Source organism: Calidris pugnax, unplaced genomic scaffold (genome assembly GCF_001431845.1).
Source record: "Calidris pugnax isolate Ruff unplaced genomic scaffold, ASM143184v1 scaffold18, whole genome shotgun sequence".
In the NCBI taxonomy this organism is placed as follows: Eukaryota; Metazoa; Chordata; class Aves; order Charadriiformes; family Scolopacidae; genus Calidris; species Calidris pugnax.
In genome coordinates, this window is record NW_015090812.1 from 8,745,289 (window position 1) to 8,772,021 (window position 26,733).

General features: G+C 36.4%; 1 protein-coding gene across 4 annotated transcripts in view; it reads right to left on the minus strand.

Moving 5' to 3' along the window:
- The window catches only part of MAST2 (microtubule associated serine/threonine kinase 2), a 175,118-nt gene extending 148,616 nt beyond the window's left edge, over window positions 1–26,502 (minus strand). For all 4 annotated transcript variants that reach the window (XM_014939194.1, XM_014939193.1, XM_014939192.1 and 1 more), the window contains exons 1-2: window positions 26,355–26,502; window positions 22,563–22,705 (exon numbers count right to left, since the gene is read on the minus strand). In XM_014939194.1, coding sequence (XP_014794680.1) covers window positions 22,563–22,705; window positions 26,355–26,499 — 288 coding nt within the window. In that variant the 5' untranslated portion in view covers window positions 26,500–26,502. The remainder of the gene's footprint in view (window positions 1–22,562; window positions 22,706–26,354) is intronic.
- Window positions 26,503–26,733: the final 231 nt, after the last annotated feature.

The following is a 26,733-nucleotide window of genomic DNA, read 5'->3' on the forward strand; positions in this document are numbered from 1 at the left end:
TGAGTAGCTAATAAATCCTCATCTTGCCGATACCTCCTTCCATCTGCCGTTTTAAACAACTGAATGCTGAATTAGGTCTGCAGAGTCTTTGTGAGCTCCCCAACAGGGCAAGCAGCCACACAGAGCCTGAGCAGGCAGCTCATTTGCATGGAGTATACTGTACCATATAAAAAGCAGCGCGCTAGTAAAAACAACTCAATGAGCCACTTGATTTTAAAGGAACAGCATCTTCTTTTGCAAACATAACAGGAAAACAACAAGCCACACACAAAACTCTGCATGAAAACTTAAGAACGCGTCACCGGGGAGAACAGCAATATAAAAATACAGATAAAACTCTGTTTAACAGCAGACTGAAACATAAAATGAACATATTTCCTCACTGTGATAATGTGAAACACATGCGATGTGTTTCAGTATAAATTCCTGCATCTTGCCATCAAATAAGCGCTCTCAGAAGAATATTCCAAAGACTAACTTCGCTTATCAGACATTAGCATCAAACAAATACTATTTTTACTTTTAAAATCCCACAAACAAAATACTTTGGCATGCATACTCAGATCCACCACATGCATTCTGTGGTTTGTTTTAGTCTATCAGAGATTTTAGGAATATTTATATTAGACTGTGCAATAACTGGATCATTGATCTTACCTCTTCTGACTAAGATCACCAGCATTAAACAACATATACTGTGAGAGGAATCAAAGAGTATTAACAATTATGCCATACCATTCCAGTTGTATTTTCCTCCTAAATCAGCTATTAAATGAAAAGGTTTAAGCCTGATAACACTAGTATATAACAACACTTATTTCTAGAATGTTACTGAAAACATTCTCGTTAGCACATATACATCTAATCCTTCCTAGATTATTTACCTTAAATCTTCAGACATTGCCAATTCTCAAAATGTCTTCACAAGTGACTTATAATTGATTGAGGCTGGCACGAGTCTCAAAATACCATGAGAATCATCTGTTCTTTTCCAAATTTCAAGCTTTCTTGGGAAGAATGCTTTCAAATTGGCTGCCTGCCACACTTACCCAGTTTCTGGGATAGAGAAGCCAATCAGGGCTGCTGCAAAAAAGCAGGCATGGTTTTTCCTCCAGCTTCCCTCTTCCCCTTTCCTTCTTCAGAGGAAATAATTCTTATTTCATTAAGGTAGATCAAAAACCACCACCACCAAGATCCCAAACATGGTGACCCTTTTTCCTCCCTCCTATTTAACCATTAACATTCATCCACTCTCTCTTCTTCTTCCTTCAACAAAATCTATCACAGAAATGCAATGATGAAAGAGGGTGGGAGAGAATACTCAGTACCAAACTGCATCAAGCAGAAGACAAATGGAATTGAAAAGCAACTGACATGAAACTTTTTTTTCCGAAATATCACCTTTAGAAATTTATTTGCCATTTCAAGAGATTATGCCACCCTTAGACATTCATTTTAACATCTTAAAAGGTCTTAAAAGGTCCCCAGATAAATCTCCAATGAATGTATTTTTGTAAGACATTTTTCTAAGAGATATATTACTGAAAGCTATTAAAGAAACTGAAGTACATAATTCTATCAATTATATAAAAAGTTGATCATAAAACAAAATTCTCAGTTTTCAGATTCAGACAGCATTTACAAAAGGTCTAATAAAATATTTATCAGAAGAAAAATTCAAAATAACGAGGTCATATAATATTTGAATCCTTAAGAATTAAAATATTTACTTTACCCCTCAACTTCACTAAAAAAAAAATATATTAGGGAGATAAGAAGAGGCTATTCACAGTTTGTTGACCAGTAACATTAGTAAGCTTCTAACACAACTCTTCCTCCATCAAATTAACAAATCTGGGGAAAATTTTGCTTTGCTCTGCAGTAAGGAGAAAAGAGACAAGGTACTGTGGTACTGGGATCATTTGGACATAGGCCAACCACTTCTTCTTTGGCCGCAGCTCGCTCTCTCTGAAAAAGCCATTCAATCTTGATTTAAAGACATCAAGAAATGGAAAGAGCCGTGAACTTCCGGTAAGCTTGTTCCTACAATGGTTGGTCTGATAAGTAGGGAAGGACAGCTTATCAGCTTGCCAGTACTAGGATGAATTAAATGAGGCCAAGAGCAATTTCCAAGGAAAAAAGGAGGTAATGCCTTAAACAATAGTCCCATTGGGCTATTTCTTGCTGTAAAAGGCTAGGGCAGAGAGGGGGGGGTGTGTGGAATCACAAGTGTGGCTAAAAGCCTTTGGACAAATTCATTGAAGAATCTGCCAAGAACTCTTAAAAGAGGAAAATACACTGAAGCTGACCCAGAATCACAAATAGCCACCAGTGTTCTGGGAAGGGCCCCTGCCTTAGACACCTGCTATCAGCTGCTATCAGAGATAAGCTCATAGGCTCACCGGGTACGATCAGTCTATGTTTTTAGTTAGGTAGAAAGTACAAAGGTAATGCTTGCTGAAGGCAACAGTGTCTTGCATCCTAAAAAGCAATAACTCCACAAAGGAACTAGGAGTAACAGTGAAATTGTAAATTGAAAAATAATTCTAAAAATAGCACAATAACTGTAATAGTTCATGTAAGCCCTCAACAGACCAAAAGAACTTACATGTCATAAATGAGTGGTATCATCTCTATAGATGATATTCATGGAAATCATTATGGAAACTCATGTCTGTTACCTATATTTCAAGATACGTATTGATAAAAGGGAACATCCAAAAGAAATGTTTTCAGGGTAGAAAAAAGATGAAAGTTAAAAGGCATCAGAAACTCAGCCTCCTTTATCACAGGAAAGACCACAAGTACAGCAAGACATTCAAAAATATTAAGGGGACCTGGAATTTTACTCCTTACACACTAGAAGGCAACCTGCCCTACCCTTTCAGAGCAAAAACTCTATGAGGGGTCTGCACTTAAATTTCAGTCAGGATTTCCTTTCTGTTGAAGAAATCGCTTCTGTTAAGAAGTCTCATCCATGATTCAGAACTCATTCCACTGCCTGCTACCAAAATCTATTGCTCCTCTGTCTCATAGAAGAAAAATCCAAGAGGTTAGAACAGTTCCAGTAACTGTCTGAGGATGACTGGAGTTTTCCATCCACTAACTTCAGTATAATCAAAGCAACAATTCTTTCATTTCTTCTGTAGCCCACAGGTTTCTGAATAGCACCAGTGGAAGATGACCAAAGGCATACCAATTTCACAGTCAGAAAAGCAATGACCACAGGAAGTCATCATGAAGTGGTGTAATTGTTCCTATGTACAGTATGTCTCATAAAAAACAAAAATGAGAAATTGTGAGCAAGCTATTATCCTATTACTCAGACTTTTCTAATCACCAAAGCAACTAAAAAGAGAGATAAATAAGAAAGGAGCCTGTATCTACTATATTAGAGTGCACGTATATGCACAAAAAGGTATCTGTGTAGAATCGCACGGCTCATCTTTGAGCTGAGTCCAGTTGGTTTGTTGTACTACCTATGCTGAATATAAAATACCTTCTACGTATCTTAAATTGTAATTGAAACTTGAGGCATATTTCAGGAATCACTCACTCAACCTTCATGGAACAAGTTTCATCTAGTTTATTAAGAATTAACTAAAATATGAAGAGAGCAATTAATGTTGCTATCACTTCCTAGTCCTTCCAGGTTTTTAGCACTGCATCCTGCCATCTTTTGTGTGCTAAACCATTGCACCATAATGGAAACTATCAGTAAAGGTTGTATTAGCAATCAAATCATTACGTTGTGGATCAAAAATGTGTGTACTTTCTAGTGTAGCTTAAGTGAATCCACTAGCTGCAGACCTTAAACTCATAACACTAGAGATCTAAGTCTACTTCTCACTGACTACTCAGAGAAGGCATTAAGTCATTTATGGTATTTTGTATTGACTACAGAAACACCAGAAAGACTCTCAACACAACTGCGACCCCATCATGGGTGAAGCGGTGTGAAGGACCTCAACATTACACAATAGGATGATCCAGTGATGAAGGCCCATTCGTGCTTGACCATATAAAAAAAAAAAAAAAAAAGTACTCATGCAAAAAATCAAGCTAAAAAAGCCAACAGCTTTTCGATTGTATGCAACAATTTTTATTGCATTTTTATTATCAAGGAAGTTTTCAGAACAATTCCCCGATCTAAAGTACTGAGATTCAAAATCCACATTTTTCATGATTCAGAATTCATTATATTTCTTACTCTATTTAGTCAAAACTAAAAGCAACAGACATCAAGCTGTGGCAAACCTTAAAGTTGTAACATTTCCTTACATAACATATTGTCTGCTGGGAAAAAAAAAACCCACTCTCTGAAAGACTGTCAGCTGACAATTTCACTGAATTTTATTTTTTTTTTTTTTTTTTTTAACATTTGTCTGTGCAACCAAGATGAGCCAAATGTTTCACTGTCAATCTGAAACTTAAGTGTTTGGGATTTTTTTTTCTTAATTTATTTTGATCAAGTTATGTTTATCTGGAGATTTAAAAACGTGTCCCTTTGAAATAAACTGACAGACTACTGAAACAAGGAAGGTTGATGAGGTAACTTGTTTAAAAAGAAAACCAAAAAAACCACCACACAAAAAAACCCAACACAAACCCAACAAGTTGGCAGTCAACCTAAGGAAACTTGCCCGACAGCTTGTCTGGATTTCTTGCCTATTTACAAGATTCAGTTTGATAAACTAATACTTTTGGAGCAAAGCTCTGCATTAACAATGAACCATAACAGGAACTCATTCTGAACCCCAACAAACTCCGCTTACGAGGCTTGGTCCCAGAGAGAAGAAATGTTGGGGGAAAAATGTCTAAAATCCTCAAAGTTTACACAATAATCAGGCTTTAACAGTGCATTTTCTGTTTTCAGTTTGTTAGGTTTAGATTCCTGGGCAAGACAGCCCCATCCCCCAATATACAATACATGCTGAAAGGCTGCACACCCACTAATCTGCCATAGAAATGGAAATGTGCTGTCAACAAGGGTGGAGGAAAGAGTTCATTCATCTACAGACCAACTGCTTTCATACTGTACCATAGAAGGTATATTCAGAAGAAACACCAGCTTCCAGGCAGAAACAAGTTCCTCGGCTCAAGGCCCTTCGAAAGCTAACATCTTCAGAAAGGATTCTTCAATTAAACTTTGATATTTATAGAAGACATCGAATTCACTATGCAAACAATCTCATTTTGAAGTTAAAGTGGCATTAGAACAGAATGGAAACGAGCTTCTCTGACACTATATTTCAAATACAATACCATTTTTAAAAAAAAAACATTTTTTTCAGTCGGCAGAGAAGCCTTTTCCAATATATGCTGCAAATTTAAACCTGAATAAATAGAATTTACTTTTACTAAAAATTTAGATTACATTACCAAAATCAGGATACTCTTACTTTATTAATGACAACCCTCATGCTTCAGAGATATTCCAACTTAAACATGAGCAGTGAATACCTCTAATCAGAATGGCAACAAAACCAAAGCTCAAGGATCCAACACCAGCTCTTGCTTGTCTTTCCCTAATGATTTGTCACTTTGGATACTCAGTTCATCAGAACACTTGATGCTTCACAAAACAAGGAACCTCTTCTATTACACTAGCATAACATTTACAAATAATGAATTAAGTTGTCAACATAGTTACTAGTAGAAAAGCCATGAAAGTTAACACCTGATTTTTCTTCAATTGTTCTCAGAACAGAGCCTACAGCACTGAATATATTTTTCCAATTTAATCCAAATGCAATTCATTTCAATATACCCTGAATTTTACCTTGGTTTTCAGCTGACATTAAAGTGCTTGGACAAGCCTCCAAAGATTGCACCATTTTGCCTGCATTACCATGGACCAACATGATAAACATTCAAACACTGACTTCGAAATAAACAACTGAATATAAGCCAAAACATTTGAGTTAGAGGATGTTACTCTCTCCTTCTCTGAGAGACTAAACTTACACTGATCTAGCAAGACACCACACAGCAGTTTTTTGCTGATGGATTCTGACATTTTTATTCTTCCATTTCTGGTCTCAGACAAAATTTTGCTATTCGTTTCTCACAATTTTGTCATGCCCTTAAAATGCTAGACAAGTTAAAAGCTGTTCGTTTTTTATTGGAAATTAAACTAGAACCAAAACTGAAAGATAAAAGAATAAATTCATTCAGGATTTCAAAGATTTAAAGCTCAATGACAAGTATTTTTTTTATTCTTTCTCTCCCTCAGAATCTGTGTCAGACCTCCAGACCTCTCATTTTTATGAGTTCTCCTGGTTTTTTTCTTTAAAAGCTACTTTTCCTCAAAAAAAGTAGATGCATAATAATAGTTTGGCATTCTCTCAAACTTTTTTTGGTTTTGTTTAACAGAACCTATTACATTTAATCAGAGGAGAGGAAACCAAAGACAGTAAGAGATGTTGACTTAGAGCCTCAATGAATATTTCTTAGAGGAAAAGTGTGACATTCATTATTTTTAAAAGGAATGTGAAAACAACCTCCTTCCATAAAACTTGCAGGTAAAAAAAAATGCTTGGACCTCAAGTTAAAATGCAAAAAATACAGATTTTACATTTCTTTAGAGTTATAGTTACATTTTATTCCAAATTCCATTCAAACACAAAATCCTTATGCACAACACTACAATACTGCCATGTCCACCAACAAACATTTCATAAAAACAAATGTGCTTCATTGCAGCAGAAAGATATTTACAATATATGTTCTTTAAAGTGTTCAGACATCCTACTGAATTACTAATATAATACTGAGCTTAGCAGGTGAAACATTTCATTCTTCGCTTACCAGTAAAAAATTGAAACATTATTTTCATGCATCATTTGAATTGTCACCTGGGCTTTTGTTTCAAGAACTGACAGAGAATATCAATGTGTTAATTGAAACAAGCAGTATGTAATCCACAGGACATCTTTAGCATATGTTTCCTTCCAAGGGCTGGCAAGAGCTTTCTTGGATTTTTCAGCACTAGAGTCTAATATTTCCATTTTCAAGCTAAAAATACAAACAAAAAAATCCTACACGTTTACATAAATATATATTTTCCCAACAGTATCTTTCCACAGGAATCAGACAACATCGTATCTGTTTTGAGACCTTAAAAAAATAAAATAGGAGTATGGTAACATTGGCATGAAAGTATTGAAAACCCCATCTTTAAAGCTGTATTTCTCTTCATAAATCAAAAGACCCTGAAAAATAAATCCAATCAGAAACCTAGCTCCATGATGGAATATTCTTACTGATGAAGGAGAATGAGCTAGTGGATGTAACAAGGCAAAGCTCAATACTCAAAGCTATCATAATTTAAAATTAGACATAATTATCCTTAACAAAACCAGGCACTGTGGAAAGGGGCTTTGGAACAGCTGCTCCTCTTCAATTTAAATGCTCATTTGTTTTACATTGACCTAGAAATCAGTATCCTCCTAACCAAAAGCCAATTAGATAATAGTCTCCCTTTCAAGCTTGTAGAATACTAATTTTTTTTAATGTCTTTAGTAGTGAAAAGCAAAGAAATAAACTGCAGATGATGCCAAAAGTATGCTCTGCTCCAATATGCACAACTAAAACGTGAGGGTTCTCTCCCCATCTTTCCGAAAGGTGAGATTTGTCAGCCCAGGAAAGGTGCCCATCACTTCCTTGTGATGACCTTTCAGTGCAGTCTCAGCTTGGGACAGCCACAGGACACTGCAGAGGCAGCATGTGGAAAGAACTTCAGTTTGCTGGAATAGCATCCCACCATTCCTTCCACAGTAAAAGTAGTATGACAAGTTGACAACAAGGAAGAACTACAAGAAGTGCTTCAAGAGCTGTTCTTCCAACCTTGCCTAGAGTTCAGTCACCAACCCCAATAGTTTTGGAAATAGAAGGATGTCAGATTCTTCCAGTAATGTAATATAAACAAGCTACTTCCCAAGCAACACAGTTTGTCTTTTTTGTCATCTTGCTCCCTCCCATGGTCCTTAACAGAGGTAACTCTGGCTCCCCTATTTTACCTCCAGCCAACCGGAGACAGCATCTCCCCCAGTTAATCAAGAGCTGTCACATTTGAGTGTCAACCAGTTCTGCCAAGCCACAATAAACAATGAAATGTCTCTCTCAGAGAATGCGAGGGGGTGCCTCCCACTCCGTTCCAATCCTTATGAAATTGCAATTGCAATTATTTTTGACATTTCTTCTTCTTTTCAAGCCTGGATGAAATTGGCCAGCGGCTTGGAAGTTACCAGGAAAGAAGGAACAATTGCAGAAACTTTGATTCCCTACCACTGCTCAATGCTGCTGGCTATCATCGTCATTTACACTGTTACTTTCCATTTTGGTTAAAGCCAATGCCAAAAAAACATATTCATCTACAGATCTGTTCCAGCTCTAAAGAGACAAAATGATGATGAGTGCCAGTTTGATTACACTCAAATACAAAGACAGAAAATTTCTTGGTCTTCCGCATCTTGGCAGCATCCCTAGAGAAAATCCTTTCCATGAGAGAAGTGGAGCCTTTTCTAAATACATCAACAAAAGAAGCTTCTCAGAAGACTGGTATCATACTGAGTTTGACAGGATGCAGAAAGAAACTAATTAATTCAGGAAACTACATTACAAAACAGAGAATTCAATTCTACCAAAACATTAGGTCTTCATAGAAGAAAGAAACACTGACAATCATCATCAGCAGTCCACAGTTCCATGCTGAAAAATAATCTGCTAATGCAAAAGGTGGATGGTTTAATATTGAAAGAAGCCTTCCAAAATGGCCAAACTTGTTAAGTAAATAAGCCTATGTTGACAGAGTGATCTCATAGCAAAACACATATCTGTACAGTCAAGGTGGAATTCAAGGGAAGGAGAAGCTCTTTCCAGAATAGGTAATGAAGCTGAAGAAACTCCTGTCTCCTAAGTTTTCCCTTCTGAAGTCACTGAAGTAGAAAGCAACTAAATGAAAGTGCAAGCTGCGATGGACAAAACACAAACACAGCAACAGCAGCACGATTCTAAATATACCTCAAAGTTATCAGGCATCAGCATTATCAGTTTATTGTAGCACTTTGCTCTGTGTCTTATGCTCCCGAATTTCCCAGACTAGCAGCCCCCTTTTCTTCTCATTACTGAGCTTCAAACCTCCTTTTGCAACAGAGGTGTCCAAAAAAGCCCATTCCTACCCAGCCAAACCGGAGTCGAAGAGTAAGAAGATTAACCAGTAGGTTTCACAGTAGCTAGGGTGATGTTAATCCTGCACAAAATAATTATTTTAGTCTTGTGTCAGCTTTTTCAAGTAAAGAAAAAGTAGAAGCAACAACAGTCATTGAGACATTTATGGAAAAAATAAGGTTGCAAATAAGTCACTGTGAGACTTCTGAGAAGAGTTCTTAGGTGCTTCTGGATGGGGAAGGGCAAGGTGAAGGTGTTTAAAATACTGCCTCTGCTGATAAAGTAAACACATAGACATCAGACTTAGAATTGTTCAGAGCTTTTAACTTGCCTGCAAGCTACATTTCTAAAAAGATGTATCTCTAAGAAACAGCAAATCTTTCTGGGTTAAGAACATGCCAATCAATTGAATTTTTAAAAGTAGCTGTCAGAATAATTGCTACTCAATATGACCATTCAGTGTCAAGAGAACAGTCATGCATATAACATTATTCAGCATTTTAACTGATGACCTAGAAATAAATACAAAGCCACTGATGACAAACTTACTGTAATAGCAGAGTATAAACCATGAGGTCAGCACTGTCAGAGTTATCTGAATGCCTTGGTAAGACTGGTCTGTTCAAATATTGTGTTAATACAACTAAATGCTTAATTACACTCGCAGGCATTGGGATTCAGGCAACTATAGCAAGAAGAGAACATCTACAATTCTTTAACTCCACAGATCTCTCCTGGATCCTTTTTTTTAAAACAATATTGGTACCACATTTGCCTGTTTCCCATCCTCAGCTATTGAAACTACTCTAAGCAATAGGCTATATAGCACAAATAGTGGCTCACCTGTGACATCCTTGAGTTCTTTTAAAGCTGTGTCATTATCTCCTTTTACTCACTGAATTAGCAACCTCCTTTTTCCTGTTTTTAACCACTCACTTTTCCTTTTAGCCATTCTTAACTCTTATTCAGGGATGGGAGCGGGGGACACTCCATTTCTCTGCCTTGAAGAGGAAGTCCTTAACTAGCTTCCACAGAGACTAAAAGACACAGGTCTCTTAGCTGATGTTCCTTGCTCTTCAACAAGCTTTCTCTTTCTTAATCAGTTCATCTTTTTGGCACTGAAAGCAACCTTAGTAGCTTTTTAACTACTTTTAGCCCTGCATACATATATTTCAGTTGGATCCTTTAGGGTGGCTTTTTGACTTACATTTTGAAGCAGAACTGAGCACTGCTAAGGATAAAAGCAATGTTACCTCTCCTCCCACAGGCTCTTTGCCAGAGCTTGACCTCTCTTATGAAACAGTCACTGAACATGTGAAGTCTACTCCCACCACATCCCAGTGTGGCATGTGTCTAGTCTACATATAAGGAACTTAAATCTACCACTAACATTTAATTCTACAGTGTTCGATCCTCCTCGGCATGCTTCAGTCAGCATCACCTGTCCTTGTCATAAAGTGGATAATAGTTCTTAATTAGATCCAACTTTCAAGACCAACTTTCCAAGGTGGTCTGTGATACTCACTGGTGCTTTACCTGTTTCAAATGGGAGCGGGGTCTTCAAACACGCAGTACTACCCAGGCACAATCCCAACCTCTTTAACCTTTCCCATATATTTTGAGGACACAGTTATTGGGGCACAGAACTGCGTGTAAATGAGACAGTCAGTCCTCAGCATAGCCATGTCAGAATTTGAGCATTTTTATGATATTAAAGTAATTATCTGTAAAATATATAGTAGAAAATGTAATAATTATACTTATGGGTAGTAAACATTACTGTATACTTTTCATTACTCTGAATTGAGGGACTCAGCACAGAACAGAAGCTTTTAACAAAAAGAATAAGCTCAATTATGTAGCTTAGATGAAGTGGAGTTAAATCAACTTTATCCGTTTTACTGAACACAAAATGGAGTTTAACCAATTTGCATTGCTTGCTCCAGAATGTGAAATGATGATTATCTATTTTTGAACCACCGAACTACTGGAGAAGTTTCCTGATGTGCAAGGAAAAATGGAGCTAACCGTTACTAACAGTTGTCCATGACTGTTCTCAGATACGAGATTTCATACAGTGTAGGCAAAGTTTTATGATAAAAGCCTTGTTAATAATGGGACAAAAAGGAAATCAGATCGCAGATGGAAGGGCACGCATCGTTAACGTACTTCATTGAAGAAGTTCAGCACCACAATACCTTTCCCTTGAAATTATTGCAATTTATAGTAAGCCAAGGGAGAGAGTAGCAGTTTACCTTTTGCTTACAGAAAAACAGCAGAGTTCAGCAATTAGAACAGTAAGGGATACCTATCACATCATTGCAGAGTCAAGTTTAATGGCCAAGCACTCCTCCAGCTAAACAGGTTTTAATCTATTCTTGACATTTGCCCAGGGCAGTGGATACCAGAGATCTGTCTGACAATAATCCACAGGAATAAGATCCCTCAAGTTTTTCAACACCTCTCATTTATACAGAGATTTGCTGCCATTTTCTTTTTTAAATCTAATCTATATATAACTGATTTCTAAATAACCTTTAGAAAATTATTTAAAAAAATAAATAAGATAAACATTCCATTCACTTCATTAGAGTGCTCTCTTGGAATTAAGTTGCTACATAAATGTAATCAACTGTTTTGTTTGTTGATATTACCTGATATTCATACATGTTCATACCAGTCACAAGAAATTCTGATTTTCTTTTTACTCTATGTCTGGTATAATTCAACTATTTCTCAGTCAGCAACATTTTAAACACAGTATGTAAATTACATCGAGAAAATAAACATGTCAGCAGGCATGTAATCATATGGAAAATAAAAAGATGTAATTGTCATATATACCACTTTAAACAGCTGCCTATTTAATCAGGATTGATGCTGATGCCCAATCAATATAATTTGACAATGCTGACATGGCACTTTTCCTTTCTATTCAGTTAATTCTGCCTGTACACAATATTACAAATTGTTCCTCTTTTCTTTCAAAAAAACTCATCAGTTTATCTTGTCAAACTTATCTAATTATTTCATTAGCCTATTTTGTTTTTATAAGATTTAAGATTTCTTTGATAAGAAATGCCTGCATGTGTTTTAAGTTCATAACACCCTAAACTTTATTTTTAAATTATTTGAAGTGAATTAGGGCAAAACAACAAAAACTTATGTAAAACCAAATACTTATCAATAGATTAAATAATACCCACAACCTTAATTTTACATTGCATACTGTCATTTCAGCAGTTGAACATCTTGTGGACCAGAAGCCCATGATTCAGAACACTGTTCATTTAGCAAGGAGTACTACAGAAACAAAGATTGTACCAGAACTAGTAACTGTGTGGTAAAAAAGACATGCAATTTTTGAGCAACAGTAAAACTGTAATAGAAGGCACAACTTTATAGCTTTCCAACTGAGATTCCCAAACCGTTAGTCCACAGCCCAAAGAATTTACAGCGGAGAAGGATTAAGGAGGTCAAAGCAGAAATATACTTGTGCACAAAGTAGTCTAAATTCACAACTTTTATGGCTGTATCAAATAATAAAAACTAATTTTAAGGTTTTTTCCTGTTTTCTGGGGAACACAGGAGGGAAAGGAGAGCTTAGAAACCTCAGAAGAGGCAGGAGACAGCACAGTATGCAATGCCCCAAACAGCCAACCAAGGTTAGCAGCGCTGATGAAATGCAAGCAGTAATGAACATTCTGACCTTTGTCTTCAACCCTTGGATTCTTGACACTGTGATAAACGCACTACGTATTTTCTTTGGCAACAGCTCAGCCATTAAATTAGGCCAATTACCAATATTTAGAAAATTCGAGATGCAAATTTGCCAAAAGTAACCACAGACTTAACTAGAAGTCTTTGTGGGAAAATTTAAAGCACGCACTGTAACTTTATTCATGTAAACAAATCACATATCAGCATTCTCTCCATTAAAGGTATCCAAATACAGAAATCATGTTAGACCTGAAATGTCATGTTTTATTTAAACTCCAAGGCAGAGAATTTTAATTCCAAGTTTCACATAATAATTTGTTTTCATGGACAAATTATGAACCCTGCCATAGGAGTTCATCATATAACTACTTTTACTGTCACTATACAGTATGACCACATTAAAATAACGAGGTTTGAACATTCATATCTTCAATTAGAGCTTTGTGGCTTCAGGCACTTAAAGAACAAATGCTGCCATTAACCTAGACCTTACCCCTCAAATATGCACCAAATATATTAACAATGCTACTGAATCATGAGGTCATTGTGAAAATGTAAGTCTCAGTGGATTCCTTCACAAAGCAAAATCTTCAGGATTTTAATAGGATATTATTTAAGGTATAAAATTAAAATCTCTCATTAAGTTATCTCAACAGCTCATTTAATTTATCACTCTCAAAAAATATTTTAAAGGTTATTTTAGGTTAATTACATTTCACATCCTTTTATGACAGTTCTGAATCCCTGCACATCTTTCAACCCTTATTATAAACATTTCCCCCTTGCCAATAACTTGAAGTTCACACTGACACACATTTTTGCATACTCACAGTACAGTCTCAACATGACAGCATTCATGACAGCATTTTATATTTATGATGTAGACAATATTTTTATTTTTTTAAATGGAAACTTGGTCATTGCAATAAATAACAGAAGCAAGAAGCACCTCAGTCAGTTGTTCCACTCTATTTACTAAAGAAACAGCTTAGGTAAGCTGGTTTGTTTTGAACACATAAGGCACCCTCTCAGCAAATCTCACACTATACATACTTAGCTGGCCACAAATGCTTTTCAATACACAAAATTCTGATCAATCCAAAATGCCACAATACAAGAATCTCCCTCATCTATTCATATAATAAACAAAGCTCTGAAAAAACAGCCGGGCCATTATTTATCCTAGTCTCTGTTCACAAAGGAAAGAACTACAGATACTGACTGTAACCCAAGCTTGCCAATGTAATGGTTATTCTGACTTCATACCTCATGTCCTCACAGCACAAGGACTCTGCCGTTCCCACCAGGAAAGACTTTTAAACTCACAATTCCTGCAGAAATGCTTGGGTTAGCAACAACAGTGTAACAAAGCCAGGTAAGAGATGAAGGTACTCCCTGGGTTTTGAACAATTAACTTCAAAATCTAAATAATATCTTTAACACAACCAGAAGTGAAATGACGACACAGGCACACTGTATACAGTGACTGAAGGAATAAGTTATTTCATAGCACTGTTCATTTCAGCTTCAAACATTTTCCAAGCATTAATAAACTGAACTTTACAGAAAGCCTGTGAGGTATCCGGTACTCCCAGTTCTACTGATGACCAAATGACTTAACCTCGCTGTATCTCAGTTTATCAAAGTTTAGATATCAGGATTGTTGCATAAGTCTCAGGCTTTAGTACTGTGTTTCACTTACAAGGCTACGCTTATCTCTGCCAAGAGATTTCACCTCTCCCCCTCTAATAATCTCAAAGTAATAAGGACTTTAGATTAACTCTTAGGAAAGATTCTGAGCTTCTGCTGTTCAAAGGTGAAGCATATAAACCACTGTATTCCCATTTTCCTCCCAGTAGTAACATAAGCAACCACTGAGTCTCTGAAACTGTTTGGATGGCTGGAATGACACATTGCATGGCTTGAATAAGCCGAAATGACACAGTCCAGGAAACATAACCAGCAGCCAAACAAGGAGGATTAGGCTACTAATTTCTAGAACATCTCCAAAGCTTTTGCTTAGTCAAAGAGTTATGAGAGATTTTTGTAAATGTCCTAAAGCTCAAAACAGTTTTCATTACTGGAACAAAGTAGTTTGAAACTTAGGCAATTTCATGTTTAAAGACAGATCCTTCTACTATCGTATCCTAGAAAACAGTTACCCAAAGTGTTACCAGACACAGAAGGCAGCCATACTAAAATACTAAATGTGGACAACTCATACTGCCTTTCTAGGGAAATACCTGCCAAAAATCATCAAAATAAACCAGCCAATTTTCAACTATTTTAAATTAAACCCCAGAATTTTTATTGACTACATCAGTATGTTTTTATATAGAGTTCAATAAGAACCACAGAACAACACTCTTACTAAACAAAGCCTCACCCAGTGACAATGTCTGTTCAAGACAGTCTGAATAATTCTTTATATTTTATCTTAAGTTCCGCACAGCTCCCCAAGCAAAAAAGCTAATTTTCCATGCACACTACAGCAGTTTCTCACTTTACACCTACAATAGTGCTGCTGTCAGGAACAGAACTGACTGCATGTGCCAAAAATCAATTCAACATACTCATAGACAAAAAAATAACACGCAGCATTTGAAGATAATGAGAACTGCAATCATTCAAACTGACAGTCTAGTGCCTAACAATTATCACAAGGCAAGTTTTATGAATTCATATTTTCTACAATGACAAGCCTCAGGTTACACAGAAGGATGTTCAAATTATCTTTCAAGTATGAAAATCTCCTTTGAGCCAATGAGTCTACTCCAAAACGGAATTCACTTAAGTGAGTAAAAAGATGCTGACTGTGTTTAAGTAATATGCTGAAGTTTCTTCAGAGTAAGATGCTGACTGTGTTTAAGTAATGTGTACTATATATTAAATATGACTTCAGTACAGAATCATAATTCTTTGGTGTTCTTTACACAGATACGCATGTATTATTCAAAACAAAGTTTACTAGTGAAAAACCTATTATAAATATCAGTTTTGGATGGCACTGTGAAATGTGTGTCCTCTAGCATGAAAACAGAAAAAATACAGCATATAGCATACGCGTTTTCCTACCAGAGACATCTTAAATTTGTGACAAGGGTAAGTCTCTGCAAGCACTCTAAATGCTGCCCAATGCTCAGAATACTTAAATTCAAAGCAGCTCTTTTGCAATTTACTTACAATATTATTTGCTTCTCTGCAGAGGTCTTATTCTTCACTGTTCCACATTAATCAAGTCCAAATTCCTTGTTCTTACTTTTAAGTTTAAACATTCAGCTCATGCCAATACATACAACCCTCTGTCTAGAACTTGTCCCTTACCTCTTCCCCAAACCCCATCCCTTCAAACACACGCAGGCCTGGACAGTGCTTTAGTTCTTCAAGCCACACTCATCTATCTCCTTATGGCTGCATCTTCCAAAACTGATAATGTGCCCAAACTCTCAAAGATACACCCATAGACTTTGCAGCACAAGTAAATGCAAATTTTTAATTAGTACAGCATTAACTTAGGCCTCACATGGTCTTAATTTGGAAATTAACTTACTTCCCATCTCAGGTTATTACAATTATGACTGCTGTTTTAAAATGCAATTTCCATTACAGCATACAGTAATAAATTCCATTTGTTCATACAACCATAGTGCTATCTTCTGCTTTTCTAACAATATATAAATATGAAATTCTACTTGTACAGTCAAGTATGATCATCAGCTGTAACTTTATTCTTAGACAAAATTATTTTCAGCTGTATTCTGCAACACTTAAATGGTCTACATGTTGCCACCTAAAATACAAACTAAAAGTAACATGATTGCAAAACATTTTGGGAAAAGAACAGCTGCATGTTTCAGAACACACAAACATAAATTATATTTTCTCATCAGATTCAAATGTCTGTTTCCATAATAAGTACCCAGTCTATCAGCAGGAGGTAGCTCTGTGCACAACTGGCATTAATGATTTGTCCCTCAACTAGTATTGTATTTTTCAATAAAATGAGATTACATCTAATTCTTTCGTGAGGAGGCAGAAGTCTAAGCCCTACGCACTCACCTCCCTGCCAGCAATACAGATCCAGCAAAAAGGTGCAGAACACAGTTGAAGATCTGCTGTTGTGCCTTGCAAACTAATGTTTAATTTGCTAGTCGGGTACCTACTAGTCACTATAAACTCTATTCCTTTCAAGACTTCACCTCTGAGAGATTAACAGCCACTACCCATCTACCTGCATAAAGCAAAGATCCCAAATAATAAACAGTAAATCCATTAAAGCACTAAGGACTAAGTAGGAGACCTGGGGATAGAATTTTCATTTATAACTAGGAGGGGTTTTGAAGCAGAATATAAAGAAGCTTGAACTTCATTCCACTGCACTTCATCTAGCCTTTTGAATTATTAATTTCCGTACTGAATTGACAATCAACAGAGAGTTATGGTCTCCTTCAGCTACAGTCTACAGGAAAACACCTCTAGGCTCTTCTTTACGTTGGCTCTGTAGCAATGGTGTCATTTTGTGCTGAAAACTCAATCCACTACACCGAGACCTCCAGTCCTCCAGCACCACCTAGCAGGCCATAGACCGAAATACAATTAGGCAACACAGCTTCTGACCCAAAAATTGCAAACAATTATTTATGCAATTAGCTCCAAATATTTTTTTTAAAAAAATCTTATTTTATTCATAACTATCCCAACCATCATCTCCCTATGACCAGAAAAAGAATATTGCAAACCATAGTATAGTATTAAAAAATGAAATTCGTATTTCATATGAAAATTCAGACTCCAGCTTAAAAACAAAAATGGCCAGGTTATTAGCAAGTAGTTATTGTGTAACACGATCCCAGAAATAGCAAGCCTGGGGTGTAAAATCACTACAATTACCAGGCTCTCAAAAAATATTTTAGAAAAATTTACTTGGATCTCGGAGAGAACTATTTCTGTCCATTGCCACAGGCTCACCAGCAGATGTCAGACCAACCCCAAAAACTCCTCAACAGGCTTTATAAAAACTAGTGATTGGATTTAACTTTCACATTAATTTAAAGTGAACTACCTAAGCTGTCTCACCCACAAACCCAAGTCTACTGTAGCCAATCAGCCATACTCCTTGTTGCCAGGAATGACATATATTTGAAGTACATCCTTTTGTAATGAAGAGCAACCTGCACAGGGGAAATACACTATTATAGGAAGTTCATACATTAGGTATTCTATTCCTAATATACCTAAAATGAAATAATGACATAAAAAAGCAAAGGATTAAAAATTTAGAAAATAAACAGTAAATATTCTCTCCTACATTTAAAAAGCACATCCATACTTGGACATCAAAGATAACACGCACAACATGAAGTTTGCCTCACTTATCAGGTTTCCAATACATGCTTCCTTGCGGAGCCAAGGACCCACCACCACAAGGACAACCATTTTCCCCACCCAACTCGGTATTGCCTAATCCACACAGCTTTGGGGAACTAAACGTTCAGTATAAATCAGGCTGAATGGGCAGCATCACTGCCTCAGTGTTATTCAACACAGGAAGTTCTTCAGCTTGTTAGTAATTTCAGGTCTTTGCATTTGAGCCTTTCTATCCTCCAGACAGAAAAATGAGTTTGTTTTTTTTATAACCACATCTTCTAGAACAAAAGCAGGGAAAGGTAAACTATCTGGCACTCTCTGCAACAGCAAAACATATGCAATTGTCTCATTTTGTTTTAACTATTACCTTACAAAGTAGAAGTAAAACTGTAACTAATTTCAATTTATTCTCTGAAGAGAAGACTTACCCCACAAAGAAATCTTGCATGTCTGGCATCAGAAGACTAACAGAATAGCAACAGCTCAGTCAGTGGACTTCATCTCTGAAGATGAAATAATGGCTCCGTACCATGTGTAGAAAATATAAGAAAGTTTACACCAAAGAGAGAACTGCAACCACCCGACTAGAATCCTCAACCTTGATTTTCAAAAATTATGTTCAATTTTTCAGTTCAAGGAGTACAGGAAGTTTCAGTTCAGTACCAGGAGCAGTTCAGAAAACTGAAGTTTTTAAGTATTAAAAAAAAAAATTAAAAAAATATTCAAAATCTCTTCCAAAAAATTATCTAATTTTCCGATGACAAGCTACTTCAAATGTTTTCCCATCACCATGGTTGGCACAGGGAAGACACATGGTTTCCTATTATTGGAACATCTCAAACTTTTCCAGGCATTGTAAGATGTATTCCTAATTAATGTGCAGCACACTGTCAGATGTTTCTTTCACAAAACACTGGGGACAGTGCTTGAGATGCTCTCCATGGGGAGCAAGCAGGTGGGACACACACACGAAAAGACCCCACAGTTCTCTCCACAACTGTAAATACATATTCAGCATTAGTATAGTGCTCCAGTTGAGCAACCTGCCCTTAACAATAAACACGAGGGGAAAATCATCCCTTGCCCACCCATAAATGCACCAGCCTTAGAATATTAACACCTTAAGGCAATGAATTTCATTCACATTGAGTTTTATCAAAATACATATTTGTAAGAAACACACTCCAAATCTACCTCTTCTACACCAATTACAACCTCCTCTTCACAAGCTCTTTTTCCTTTCTAAAATTAACAAACCCTGATGCTCTTCATGTCTTTCTTTGTAAAAGAATGCATCCATATTTCTAATCATTCACATCAGCTGCCTTCAAAACACAGCCCAAGTTCTAACTGTTTTTATAACAGTGTGCCTGCAGGTCAAGATCTCAGATAAATAAATGCCCAAACTAAGTTCTAAGAATTTTTCCACATTATTATCCACCTGTTCCTTATACACACACTTTATACACACTCTCTGCACCCCCAGTTAGGGGGTTCTGAGGGCAGAAAACACCACTGAGATGCCCACAATGATGCTTTATACTTTTTTTCTCTGATTACCTCCTTGGTTATCTTAGGGATTTAGAAGACTTAAGTAGGACACTCCCCACCAGAATTCAATCCACTAGGATCAGAGCCATCCGTCTTAAGAGTAGATGATCAACTGAAGGTCATCCTCTGAAATCCTCACATATATTTAGAAGGCACAAAGATCAGATCAACATCCATCATTCCACGCTGACAGGACTCAGCATTCAGTCTGTCCTGGCTTCTTGTTCAAGTCAAGGACCTAGTGGCAACTGCTCTGTGGGCACATTAATCCAGGCTATCACATATGTACAAACTGAAATATTCTATCTCACAATAAATTGTGCTTACGTAGTTTAGCGTGTTACAATTTAATGCATTTCCAGTTCTTGAGTTGTTGCTGATAACTAGCTTAGCTATCAGTCTTGTTTCAGAAGCTGCAAACTGATTTCTGTAGATTTGCTACTGTTAATTTATCTTTTTGCTTTGCAAATACTTCAAGTTGAAAAGAACGCAATTTAAGCACAGCAAACAATCTGTAGGATTAGCAATGGTTAGAAAGTAAAAAAACACATTACTGAATGCCAGCAAAGCAAAAAAAAAAAAAAAAGGAAAATCCACTGATACCTACAGTGCCAAAAAAAGGAGCAGAAACAATGCATGTAGCTTTGAGTATTCCGGCTTTCCCTTACCACACTCCCACTTCTCTCTAGCTATCTCTCTATTGTATTATAACAAATAATAAAAGAATTAAATGCTCTGGCAATCAAGGCTGGCATATTAAAATGACACTCTGCATTACTGAACCTACTCATCTCTTAATAGAGCTATTCTTCAAAGGAGATTAATTATACTGGCAAGAGACCTTTTGCTATTCTAATTTGTGAAGCATATTTCAATACCACAAGCATATTAAAAGAGCTGCAAATATGTAACTAGGTCCAAGATCCCAGGACTCACTGCATTTAATTAGGTGTTCATCTTGTGACCAGCTCTTTAGTCATTGCTTTAGAAGCCCACTTCATATAAAAAGTCTTAATTTCTAGGCTTAATTATCTGCAACTGTAATTAACATACAGCCCACCATAAAGTATACAGAGATAAGAAAGTGACCTATACTTCAGTACGTAGCACCATCAGAGGGACAAACACTGGATTTATAGCTGAATTTCTCTGCTTGAATTACAAAGCAGAGAATTTTAAATTCTTTTAAAATAAGTTACTGGCATTGCATTTCATATCAGAACATTCGATAAACAGCACAAACACTGCCATGACAAACTGAAAATACATCATATTAGCAATATGCAAATTGTAACACAAATGCATCTGCAGCTCACTGAGTTGTACACAGCCACTGACCAACAAACTAGTATCCCAAATATCCAAGAACTAATGCTTTGTTTTAAAGTGCAATTATTTTCATTAAGCTATGAAGCTTTAAGACATTTGCCTGCCTCTGGAGAACAGGCCTGTATTTTAACATTACTTTTTTTAATCCCATCAGATAAATACTTAGATGCCGAGTTCATGTCAACATTTCCCCTTTCTATTGATACAGTCAAATTATAACCGCTGATAAGAATAGGAATTTAAGGCAAACACTGAACAGGCACCAAACTAAGACAACACAATTAAATCAAATCAGAAGAATTTCAATATAGTAGCATGTCTGAAAATGCTGAGACTACAAATACTTCATTGTGAAATCAAAACTAGCGGTAACACAAATGCATGGCTTTTTGAAGTTTAAAGACTTAAGTTTCTTTTCATAGCCTGGTGGTGCCAAACTGTCTAGGATTCCCCAACAAATTCTAAGGACTAACAATTTAAGGGCTATACCCAAGGTACGCCCTTTACTTAAGGGGTAGTTGCTTCTAAACAGCCTTACAATGTAATATAACTTTACTCGGTTACTTGCGGCTCTATAAAGTAGCACACACCAAAATTTCCTCATTTGAGTAAAACTTGTTACACAGGCAACTTTATGGAAGTACAGCAAAAAAGGCTTCTAGCGTTGCTTTTAGTTTATTATTTAGCAACAATTTCTGTTGCATATATTACAGGTCACAAATAAATGTCTTTTCCTGCTCTTATGTTTTTCTTCACTTTGCGCTTCAGTGATTTTAGATATTTAGAGATAATAAGGAACATCTACAAACAAAACATGCGTTCCTTTCGGTTTGCACTTCATTCTTGACTATAGGCATGAGTGGGATCCCTCCCCCCTCCCAAAATACTCTCTTCTTAGAAAATGCTAATTTAACAGATGCAGCATTCTTCAGAAATACATTCACGTTACCAAAAACTTTTGACAGAAACCACACAGAAGAGCAGATGTCAGTTCCAGCTCTTCGGTTTCTTGGACAGTTATCCCTTTCAGCTTCACCTCCCTAGCTATTCTCTAGACAAACAGACAGAGATAGCTACTCAGAAAGCTGTTTCCCAATTAAACTTGTTTTAAATAGTCAAGTTCCCATGCACACATCACCCTAGACTTCCAGTGATATTTTCTTTCAGGTATCAGGAAGCTTGAAGTAGCATTGAGAAGCAGCTTAAAAAGAAATTACCCTTCACACACACATTTTTCCCATCAAAAGCAGGATGAACATATTCTCCTCCTAATTCACCCTCTACCCTAAAAAAAGACCCACAGGAATAAAATGCTGCATTCACTGAGCAAGAGCAGGGAAAGCAAGGTAAAAACTGAAGCACAAGATCACACCACTTTTTATTTATAGCGCAAAATCATTGTGTGCATTCCCAGACTCACTCACCAAACCAGCAGTAAGTGAAGGAGCAGATTGTCCAAGGGACTGATTTCTCATGCGGACCAGGTTTGAGGTATCTCCAGGTGGCTGCCATATTGTTTGTCCCACTCCACTGTGGACACTATTTGATAAGGGAAGTAGCTGTTTTCCTTTAAAAAACAAAACCCAAATAGTATCAGCTTGTTTTTAAAGAAGTTTACAAGTTCAAAACACAATGCTGAAAACAAATATTGCACATGGAGAAAAGCATTTAATACAAAAGCAATTTGAAGGTTTTGGTAGGTTAGAACACTTAAGAGCACACTACCCATGAATTCATTATGTTTGATAACTAAGTATTTCCAAAAAATCCAGTTTACAGTATGAGGTAATGGGTAAATCCAAAACCTTGGATTTACTTCTATCACTTAATTCCTTCCTATACTTCACACAGCTTAAAAGGAAAGAATATTTGCTGCCAATTAAACAATTTATGGCCCTGTAGAGAGGCAATGTTAATGTTGCAAAATCTAAATAATTTTAAAAATTCTAATGAAAATGCATAATTGTAAAATACTACCTCTTCTAAATAGCTTAGCCATCCAGACATCCCCAAGTTCTCCTACCGTGAGAATATTCAGCAGTAGATTTCATGCAGCTGTGATCAGAAGCCAGTATACGTTTAAACACTGTTTTGCTTTGAACCATGGATGGATATTTTTTGTTTAAAACATTTCACTCTTCTGCAATATCATATTACCTTAAAAGCAAAACATTCTGTAGCTTTCCCAAGTTCCCCTTGTATCCGATTGATTAGTGGAGACTCTAATCTCCCATGCAACATACACAAACAGTGAGAAGAGTAGTTCCTATCTCAAGTTCACACCACTGTACTTTACTGCAGGAAATACAGTAATAATTTAAAAGGATCTGCTCAATACATTTTTTTCTAGTCAATATAACACTCCTTTTTGAAAAAAGCAGTAAATTTCCACAATGAGAAAGAAACAAAGTTAAAGTAGGTCATATATTGACTCCATCAAACTTGACAGTTTCCTTTTATGTACAATGTCATTCACAAGAAAACAAAAGAGAAGAAAGATAGTCTTGTGGTTAAAAACACATAAGTGAAAAAGTCTGTAAATCTGGGTTCCATTATTAGCTTCCAGATGACTTCCTCTGTAACTTTGGTTAGTCAACCCCTGCACTTCAGTTTCACCATCTGCAAAATGGGAGTGAATAACACCTCTTTTCCTTAAAATTAGGACTGTGAGACTAAATTATACACACACCCTTCCAAGCATGGTGAAGATAGTTGCATTAAACGGATTATTACATGCTCAGATACTACAACAGGAATCATAGGGGACTACATTTGTTGCAGTAAGTAGCAAACAGAAGTTTACATCTTTAAACACATATACTGTAGAAAAATACTTTTTTTTTCAGAGGCAGCAAACGATTTTACAAATTCAACTTCACTTTAGAATTAGTTATGAAATATTACATTCATTACATAAAAGTATCTACAATATTTGGACTGTCACATAATGCAATTAGCCATTATGCCGGAAGGGCAAAGAGTGGTGTCTTTTTTGGTGGGGTTTTGGGGTTTTTTTTTAAACTTCTTGATGTTTATTTTCTGTGAAAGTTACGAGCAATGGGCCAAGTACACATTAACAGAATGAGTCAGTGTATGAGAGATGAGAAGGCTCAACTTTGGCTAGCAAACAGAGACACAGCATATTAGTACCTTTTCCCTAGTCCCACTCAAGCTGCTTACAGCTGTGGACAAGATTTTCATGATTATGCTCATTTTTAGGATTATGCATAAATACAATGACTCCTCTTGTCTACAAAGATGTAAAACTACAGAAATGTACATTGCTGTATTTATCTCAGTAAAGCACTAACAAATATATCCTGTAATAGCAATTCAAACCATATAATTATCTAACAGTTCAAAATTCCAGTGCTTGAGAGCAGGAATAACATTATTTAAATCTCTGCAAGACAAATTTATCAATATCGTCTTTTAGTTCCACAAAATCTGAATCCAGGAAGACAGAATTCCATCAAGAGTCAAATCTAAGCCACCCAGTTTGCACAATCACCTATACTCTTTAAGCTTATTTGCTTCTGTTCCAAAAAAATAAGGTGGAATTATTTTGGGGATGGAACTTGAAACTAAAGCTTTCCCTACCATGCCTCAAGTCCTACATACATTCCAAACACCCACATTAAAGATATATTTCTAAATATCTACATTTTCTTTATCCAATTAGGTCAAACTGATCTTGTTGGGGCTCTTTTTCCCTTTCTGAATCAGACTATAGTAGATTGAAACGTCATTAAGATGAAGCAACAAGTTCTGGAGAACATTATCATTTCAGAACGTAAGATTTACAAGAATGTTATCTCCAAAAAAAAAAAAAATTATGTTTAAAAAAGAAACAGAACTTCTCCAGTTTTCCTGCTTCCTCCTATTTTTCTTTGCTTACTTCTACTCAAGGAGAAAAAAAAAAAAAAAAGAAAAAACCCAAACAAACTATAGTACTATCTTCGGCAACCACTAATCGGCCAACAGCTGTGTAGTTAATAAACTGTTCTCCTCTAGCAACTAAGCTACCTTAGAGAACAAACTTACATGAGTGCAAAGCACTATGAAACTTTCCATTTTGCAGAAACAAGCCACTTATTACAAATAAAACATTAAGACAAGGCCAAGCCAAAATAAAAGGTGTATACTTTACTGCTTATTTAACTCTATTACACCCAGCACCTCAAACACTAAATATTTATCTTCCCCTGATAAAGGATGGAGGGACCAAGGCTGGATGTATTTTCACAATCATGTAAATTAAGCCCATGCGTTGCCAAAACGGTGGTTTCACCCTCTTCCTCATCCCCTCCCACCTGAGAGTTTCCAACCCTTCTCTTCTTGCACTAACATGCAAATAGGCAAACAGTCAGCCTAATTAGGGAAGAAATGGGCTTCAAGTTAACCCTATAGAACAACAGTGGTATTCAGGCAGATCAGACATGTCATTCTAGACTGACCATGCCGCTCTGTATGTTCTTATGTCAGCATCACAGACTGATATCAGCTTTAAATAACTGTGAAACCACCTCCTAGTCAACACACAAAGCCTTTGAAAAAGAAAACTACTGAGCTTGGTGCTCCATTTTTTGGCTAATTACTAGACTATGCTGGCTCCGTGGTTCTACAGCTGACAAACTACATTCTCTGACAGAGCTGAAGACTGGGTTCACAAGAGAAAAACACAAACTTTATACAAACTGAAAAAACATTTAGTTAGTAAGCAACATTTTTACTTTGAATCACAAATGACTACCATGCTTTTGAAGCCAAAGAGAAACTAAATAATTTGAATCAGATATAAAAGTCAGCTTCCCAGTAAGAAACAACACAGCAAAGTAGGCAAGCTTACAGTCAGTGCTGACCTTAAAAGAGATAAGAATGCATCAGTGTGTTGCCTCCAGTTCCACTGCTCCCTTCTTTGAACTTTGCACATCAAGTCTTAGCTTCTAGCTTTCTACTCTGGACAACATACAGAATTTCACCCCAAATCCAGCCTCTCTTTTTCATTCTTTTCTACTAATGTTTCTTTTTGCATTTTTCTTTTACATAAAATTTTGTATGCCCTCCCAACAAGAGGTTACCTCTAGCTTTAAAGAAACTTTAAGTTGTTAAAGAAACAACTTACCAGTATCTTTTATTACAACTGTAATGCCAACAAGTAACACTGCATCTTTAATACTAATAAATTGTCTTATGGTCTTCAGAAAATGGCATACCTGACAAAGAACTTGCCAAACTACCTCTTCGTAGCTTGCAGTCATCTTGACTTAGCTGACGATGGAGCTTGGTTTTCCCAGCAGATGAAAAGATGTCAGGATTGCTGAGCTTCCTGCAGCGTAATGGAGTGGACTCTGTTATCATCTCCTGTAGAAAGAAAAGCACAAGTTCATTAATGACAACTATGTATCTGCTTTCTGAAACATACAATCTCCAAAGCATAAACAAGACTGTGTGAATACAAAACACACGCACCTGTGCAAAAAAAACCCACCTAAAATTGTAAATCCCCCTCTTTCGTGCCACATATCTGCATGGAAAGTACACCACAAGATCCAGTCAAATGTGACCATTGAACACTACTGCTTTACAGAATAT